At 35.6% G+C, this 8,015-nt stretch overlaps 2 protein-coding genes across 3 annotated transcripts; one reads left to right on the plus strand and one right to left on the minus strand.

The window, feature by feature from the left end:
- Positions 1-166: 166 nt before the first annotated feature.
- LOC132109555 (malignant T-cell-amplified sequence 1-like) lies at positions 167-2,771 on the plus strand. Its single transcript, XM_059515732.1, has 6 exons — positions 167-350; positions 933-1,085; positions 1,189-1,286; positions 1,418-1,551; positions 2,212-2,279; positions 2,538-2,771. Exons 1-6 carry the CDS (start codon positions 340-342, stop codon positions 2,617-2,619), a joined length of 546 nt encoding a protein of 181 aa, XP_059371715.1. The 5' UTR covers positions 167-339; the 3' UTR covers positions 2,620-2,771.
- Positions 2,772-4,360: 1,589 nt separating this feature from the next.
- On the minus strand, positions 4,361-6,637 carry LOC132109557 (C1GALT1-specific chaperone 1-like). Of its 2 annotated transcripts, none has more exons than XM_059515734.1 (2): positions 6,497-6,637; positions 4,361-6,117 (listed from the first exon to the last, which is right to left on the minus strand). In XM_059515734.1, exon 2 carries the CDS (start codon positions 6,101-6,103, stop codon positions 5,150-5,152), a length of 954 nt encoding a protein of 317 aa, XP_059371717.1. In that variant the 5' UTR covers positions 6,104-6,117; positions 6,497-6,637; the 3' UTR covers positions 4,361-5,149. The 2 variants fall into 2 exon arrangements, with proteins under 2 accessions (XP_059371717.1, XP_059371716.1); XM_059515733.1 differs by having other exon boundaries at positions 6,382-6,536.
- Between the last annotated feature and the right edge of the window lie 1,378 nt (positions 6,638-8,015).

Here is an 8,015-nt window from a genome sequence, read left to right on the forward strand (position 1 = left end):
AAAAAACAATTGTCTGAATGTGCTGCGATCAGTTACAATTTTAACTCACTTTGACCATACTGACTTTATCATTAGCGATATAAGTAAAGTTTTACAGATGTATTGCAAAGTACATAGCATTATTTTGTTACTGTTATGTGTACTTCCACCTCTCGCCGTAAAATGTTTAGCACTGTCGTAAATGTCGTAAATAGGAATCACTTGCGGTTGATGTGAAGCGTGGAGTTAGATCGTTAAATCTTCTGAATGTTTAGTTTTTTGGTTCAAAAAAGCTAACAGTTACGAGCTGTAAGATCACACAGATAGGAGGACAAGAGTGACCGATAACGACCTGCAAGGATGTTTAAAAAGTAAGCTTGAGCCGTTGTCAACCTTATAGATAGTAGCTAACACAACTTAGCATCGTCATAGTAATGCAATGTTTCAATTAACTAGCTTTAGTAGCTTTACCTTTTCAATAGAGATAAAAGAAATGTTGCATGTAAGCGCTTACCAGTTATATATGGTATTGTAATTTAATATCTGCCCTTAATTCTGTAACCGAGACATCAACCTGTTTAGCGAACACTGCTAACTTGCTCTGTCACAGCTGACTTTCATGGTTCATTGAAAATTATTCATCGGTTTTCTTATGTTTTTAGTGTTTTTTGCACTTACTTTTTGCTAAGATACTTCTAATATTTTTTAACTTGAACAGATGATAAGCAAACTGCAAAAAAGACCTTGATCGCAAAAGATGTTAACATCAAACATTGAAGGACAGACACTTGGTCAGTTATTTAATTATAAAACAATTGGTAATAATTGTTATACCAGACCAGTTTCTTCATTTCGCCATACTTTGCCATAAAAAAGTATGGCTAGATCTGGTGTCATCTGCAGGTATTAGACATTAAATATTCTAATTACATTATTTCTCTTTGTCTTCATAGATTTGATGAAAAAGAAAATGTTTCTAACTGTATTCAACTGAAGACGTCTGTTATTAAGGGTATAAAGAATCAGCTGTTAGATCAGTTTCCCCAAATCGATGACTGGCTCAACCAGATACTGCCCAAAAAGGACCCTGTCAAAATCGTGAGATGGTAAGTGTTACACAATATGGGAAGTCGGTACTTATTGATTGGCAGTACTAAAAGAGAGTATCTCATTTAACATGGAGGTCTGATATTTTGTTTACATTTCCAGTCATGAGCATATTGAAATTCTTACGTTAAATGGAGAGCTGCTCTTCTTCAGACAGAGAGAGGGACCCTTCTACCCCACCCTCAGACTTCTACACAAATGTAAGACCGCTTTTATTTTCATCACTAAGATGCTTTCCCGGCTGAAGATATTGTCTCAGTTTCCAGAAGAAGTTACACTTGCTGTTCATTTGCTTAGTCTAATGCCTGGTACTCCCATGTCTGTTCTCCAGATCCCTTCATTCTGCCACACCAACAGGTAGATAAAGGAGCCATCAAATTTGTTCTGAGTGGAGCCAATATCATGTGCCCAGGCCTCACATCACCGGGAGCCAAACTCTACCCTGCTGAAACAGACACAGTAGTTGTATCTTTCCAGCTGTTAGTAATATTTTCTTCTATGACCAATGAATCACAATGTTTTAATGTAAAGGATTAGTTCACATCTTTTGTCAATTCCATAAAGGACACAAAAACCACCATATGACTATTGATATAAAAATAAATATATAATAATGATTATTATTGTTCTGTTCATCATACAAAGCAATGGTATGCCTTTTTAAAAGCTATTTTATGAAAAAAAAATATACTTTTTTAAAATGAAAATGTGTATTCAGCATACACGTTTAAACCGCAAGTAAACAATGACCATAAATCAGTGTTTAGTAGTTTTTATTTCATTAATATTTTGAATTATTTAATTTTTAATAGTTCTGTCAAATGCTTTTGACATTTTTGTATTTTGTTTATAATTCTGTTTAGTTTTAATTTATTGTAATTTTAGTTTGAGCAATTTTAGTGCTTCATCCAAGGCACCATACTAATATTTAGATTTTATTGTATTTCAGTTTAAATTCAGTTGTTGGAAACAACCTTTTAATAGTTTGAGTCAACAATCGCATAACTGCCATAAATATATACATTTTAGAGCAAACAATTAGTTGTGTTATAGTTTTATATGTAATAGTTTTGATTGGTGTGCGTGGCACATCACAGGTTGTTGTCCTTAAGGATTTGTTTTCAGGCTATAATGGCAGAAGGGAAGCAGCATGCTCTTTGTGTGGGAGTCATGAAGATGTCTGCACATGACATGTAAGTGTTTCTATGCATCTCCTGCACTTTGAATCACCATTTGGCATTAAAATGATTTTTCAATTTTTAGTTCCTCTATCTTCTAGAATACAGAATGTTTAAAGCTTGTTTTAATAAAATAATAATTACATTAGATCTATGTAAATCAGTCACCATTTGTTTAATCTCTGATTTATAAAGTTTATTGGGTTTGGAAAACTAAAATGTTTCAATTGGATTTCATTTGAAAATATTTTCTTGTCTCGCTTCACTGAACAGAGAGAAAGTAAACAAGGGAATTGGAATCGAGAACGTTCACTATCTGAATGATGGACTGTGGCACATGAAGACGTATAAGTAATGACAGACGAGAGGATGTGGTGGAATCGTTTGGACCCATTATCACCAGGCTGCCCGTTTACTGTTTACATGAATGGACTCAACTGTGTACCACGCCGAAAGCTTTGAAAGTGTCCCCGTTTTAATGCACAAATAAAACCTGCATTCAAGTCATTCCAAACTAAAATGGTCTCTTGCTGCAGTGAGAGCTGAATGCTGTCATGGCAGCTTAAAGCATGTTTAAACAACAGTGTTTGTATGTGTATTTCTCAGTTTCCCAAGACGGAATCATTTGGTATTTGTTTAGATGAAATTGCTTAATACGCCACATGCCACCATATATCCAAAATCCGGTTTATTTTAAGGTAACTGTAATACAGGGAGAACCAAAGTGAGGTACATTGCATTCAAATTTATGTGCATTTTCTAAAAAATCAAAACCAATAGTACAGGGTCTAAGTCTACACTTATTGGATCCTCTTGTCACTTTATTATGTTCATTCTGATGCCACAATTTTTAGGCTAGAAAATATAATGGGTAAAAAGTTTCATAAACAGAAACTTTTTTTTACACTTTTAGTTGTAGACTGTAGTAATCAACAAGAATTTATTAATGTATTTATCAACAATGGAATATATTTAACCTCTATTGTAAATCTAATATATTATAAAACTATAAATTCCTTTTATTTCCCTTGAGAATGAATACACTTTTTTTCCCATTATAGGAATCAAGCTTTGGAATCAAGAACAGCTGCAGTAGAATATGTGTTCTCGTCCTCAAATTAAGAGATTTTTTAGGTGAACTCATCCATCTAGGTGGTGCAGCCAGGTATCTGGGCCAAGAAGTCTTTCAAACAGCAGAGACTCATGCTACATTATCATTCAACCACCAAGTTTGTAGAACTGACAGTGAACCATTTGCCTTTTGGAAATATTGCTGATCTTGGGCTGGTTGATAACTAATAATCAATAATTAATGGGCAAATCAATAACTGTTGTTGATAATCCAAGTCTTTTTCACACCACACTATCAAATGCAGAAATACAGAAAGAAATTGTAAAATGCATTACACTGTTAGCTCCTGGAATCCATGCATTTATTATAGTATAGGGATTACTGTGGGAAGTTATACAGAGGAATACGTGATCAATTTATATCTGATAAAGAAGATGTGTGGTCTGAAAGCTGGACAGTTCAGCATTATTCTGTTTATCAGAGGAAATGATCTTAAGAGTGAATCCATAGAAGATTTTGTGAAGAGCAGTAACTGTGCAAACCTCAACTGGCTGACCAAATTCTTAGAAAACAGATACCTGGTTTTTAACACCAGAGAAAAACGAGACCGAACTCAAGTTACTGAAATTGTAAAATGACGATTACATCCAACAAAGAGCAATATTTTACAAACAGCACCAACCAAGACCTGGAAATGTCTATTAAAAAATGGGTAGAGAAAATACTGCAAGAGAGGGAGAGGCTCAAATTTAGAATTTAAGAACCAAATATGAGAAAGAATCAGCTCAAGAAAAGACTAAAGTAATAGGGAAAAAAGTGTAAATAAATTAAAAGTAACAGAAATTTGACAACAGAATTGGAGAATTGGAAAATGAAAAGACATGACAGAATGAGTGAAACAGGATAGAAAACAAAAATGAAACATTGAAAAACAAGAAAATCAAGAACTCGAGAAAATACGCCATTTCTTCAACAGGTCAGCTCTGTCAGAGTTTAATAAATGGCTACAAAACATAATTTTCATTTATTTATTAAACAAACCTATCAGAATTATTGCAATCTGTTGAAAAAAATAAAGTATCCATAGAAATTAAAGAGTATTTAATGCATATTGATTTGTTCACTGCACTGTATCATATATAGCATTCTTTTATTTGTAACCTTTATTATTACTCAAAGCAAGTGAGATCAAGCATCCTGATGTTTACTAAATAAAAAGTAGTTAAGAACAATTTAAAAAAAAATCACAAACCAGTGTATAATGAAGTACATCTGAATTATAGGAACAATATTTGGATTCGTAAATAAATACACTTCTCTATCCAAAAGTAATTTTACAATCTCAAGTATATTAACCTTTCAAACCACATTAGTTTGATATTTTAAAGTGTGATATAGAAGGTTTACCATACAGATGCCATGAAAATATTCTTTCCCCTCTATACAACATACATCCAAAAAGCACTTTAAAAATATTCAAAAGGTTCTTAATTTTCATTCCTAACCCCATATGTGTGGCATTCATAAATCTAGTGTATAATTTTTATTCAAAATACGATCAAGTGCACAAAATTATCCAATACTGGCCACTCACGAAACACTTATATGCAAACAATTATCCTTTTGCCAGAATGCACTTGTAGCAAAAAGCATAGCATAACCCATAACTTCCAAGCACCAACTTTCAGAAGGCATAATCACAAATCTAGTAAATACTGCACATCACAGATGATTCAGCCCTGCACCCAGTTATGATCAATGTCTCATTCTGTGAGTGACAGAAACAGTTCCAATACAGAAGCCATGAGGTCAATCAGTCATTATCAGAGTTTTTAGGAGGCAGAAATGTCAAGGAATCATGAAAATCGTGTCCATATGGCCGAAGTCTGTAGACGCCGTACATCAAAACCTGCATCTGGCTTGGAGACATGCCAGCGAACGTGATGGCCATGTCAGGACAACAGGCCTCCACGACATTGGCCGGGTTTTGGCCCATGCTGTCAGAAATCAAGGAGCTGACGCTCTTCTTGTTAAAAAGCCCTTTGCCTTGCGCATCCTCTCCGTTTTCAGCAAACACCCCGCTGTATTGCAGACAGGTGGCGAGCTGCTTTTCTTCAGGTGTCTTCCACAAGGCACGTCCTCGCTCTGGGCATCTGTCCTCATCTTTGAACATCTGTATCAGCCTCCTCATTGCTTCATAGCTCAGCACGATCCCGCTGTCATACTCCACGTAATCCAGCTCTCCAGACTTTTCCGTGTGGCCAATGTAAAACGGCTGGCTTGGATCTTTATCCAACACCAAATACTTGAGGTTCTCTATAATTGCGAATGTAGTAGGCCGGGCCACGAAGAACCAGCGCAGGTCTCCAGCATTCTCATAGGCATGTTTGATGGCTTTGCGTAGCCTAGCCCACTCATCCTGCTCCTGTAGGTCAACCGCCTCTAGAGCTTTGGACGATTCGGACGTGTAGAAGACAGATTTGTCGCAGTGTTTGCTCCACGTGTCATTGGCTGTTGCCCAGTGGACCAGTAGCTTTGGAGTGACCATGATGAGACAGTACACTCGGACCTGGAGGGGCAAGTCAGACATCTGAGACTCTGATAACTTCTGTAGTTCATCTTTGCTGAGAGGTTTCAGATGATGGTGGAGATGCTCGTGACCTTCTGAGTGGGTTCCTGAATTAAAGGTCTCAAAGAAAGAGATCACAAGGCAGAATAGGCCCCCTAGGATAATGCCTTTCATAAATGAACTGCCCTCAGACATCATGATCGACTATGACCCTGTAATAGATAAAAAAAAAGAATGAAGCAATAACAACGACAACACAATCCTTTAGAGAATTTCATGAGATACAACGTACGTTTTTGTTCCCAATGACAATACAAAAGCTATTTTACAAAGCAGCTAGTCAGGTTTTCTGTATACTTAGAAAAAGAAACGCTAACTTTGAGAACAATCGGCTAGATTACGTTTGACTGCAAGAACCGATTAAACATTTGCCCAAAACTACTCATTCCAATAATAAGTTAATTAGAATATGATACCTTTCAATGACACAGAATATTGCTCACATTCAGACGCTAAACAGTCGCTTTCAGTTCCGTACACACAACCGGAAAACAAAAAAAAATGTAGTATCTGTTCTGGAGACAGTTTTACTTGCCCTCCATCTAATTCATTTGGACGGAGAAAGGTAAGAAAGCTGGTTGCAGTCCGGCGCTAGTACTGGCTTCTAGAACACGGATGTTAAGCGGACGTTGAATCCGCGCGAAAGGAAATGTGGGAAATGTTGTTCGTTTGTGTTGTCTCGCTGTGACGAACGCGGTGATAAAACTACAAAAAAAATCTCGATTTTCCAGGAAAGTCGGAATTGATTTTTATGCTTTAAAAGTTTTACAGGGATACATACAGCTTAAGCTGGAAGCTAACAATAAATTTACTTGTCTGCCTATTAGATTGTTTTTTATTAACATCTACACCTGCTCTAAACTTAGCCCTTACAATAATGCAAAAATAGTAATTATTGTTGTAAAGTGTGACAACAATTACTCTGTATATGTGAACATTCCCAGTAGCCCCGTATGCGTATGTATCCCTTCTAGCTTTAACCGTTTTACAGACGTATAACAACTTTTGTACACAAAATATAGCTATATTTATAAAAAATACATATCTACAAAAAATGTATAAAAGAGAGACAAAGAACGATAAAAAAAAACATGGTATGAGCAAATCAAGTAGCTAAATAACTAAACGTTTCACGTGCTTTCCTGTTTTCAAGTAAAACACTAAGGAATCAATTAATTTATTAATTCAAAAAGAAAAACCAACAAATAAATAGACCTTTCATTTACTTTGTTTAGACTTTTAGTAAAATTTAAGAATAAAATAATACATTAATAAATACTTTTCAAACTGAAAAATAAACAGACTAATAAAAAAATGTGTTTTATGTTAAATAATATTTAAATATAACAATAAAACTGTCACTGCAGGGCCACTGTCCTACAAAGTGTAGCTCCAACCCCAATTAAAAAGCTAAACCAGTTAATCAAGGTCTTACAAGGTATACTAGAAACTTCCAGGCGCAGGTTGGAGCTACACTCTGCAGCACAGTTGCCTTCCAGGACAGAGAAGATTGGACACCCCTGGACTAAGTCTGTCGAGCCCGTGGAGAGTGAAGCATGAGAACACAGACATGCTTTATTAATATAAACATTTATTTCTTCATTAGTCATATTTAGCTCATTTTAAAAGATCATCAAAGTAGAAAGATGCTTTTTGGAACCAGATGGTGCAGTTACAGAATCTACCAGCAGAGGCCAGGCCAAAGGGTTATGCCTTATAGCAGATTGATATCTACACTATCTGGTTCAAAATAAACATCTGTCTCCACTGACAGTCTTTGAAAATGAGCCATGTGTTCTGACTAAGTATTTTCCTTGCCTTCTTTATTCAAGGTAGTGGACTTGTGTAATTTGTGAAGGAAGCACAAGTCTACCACTTGCTTGTTATATGGGTCTGTTTTTGTATTTTCCTTGTATTGTTTTCAAACCTATCACCTCTTCTTGCTTTTTATAAAGACAGTCTTTCTCTCGCACATGGTTATTAAAAGCTTTCTTATTTAAATAATCTTTGCTATAGTTCATACAGTATTTCCTCCCCACTGTCTCTAATG

The sequence above is a fragment of the Carassius carassius genome, chromosome 29, assembly GCF_963082965.1.
Source record: "Carassius carassius chromosome 29, fCarCar2.1, whole genome shotgun sequence".
Taxonomy (NCBI): domain Eukaryota; kingdom Metazoa; phylum Chordata; class Actinopteri; order Cypriniformes; family Cyprinidae; genus Carassius; species Carassius carassius.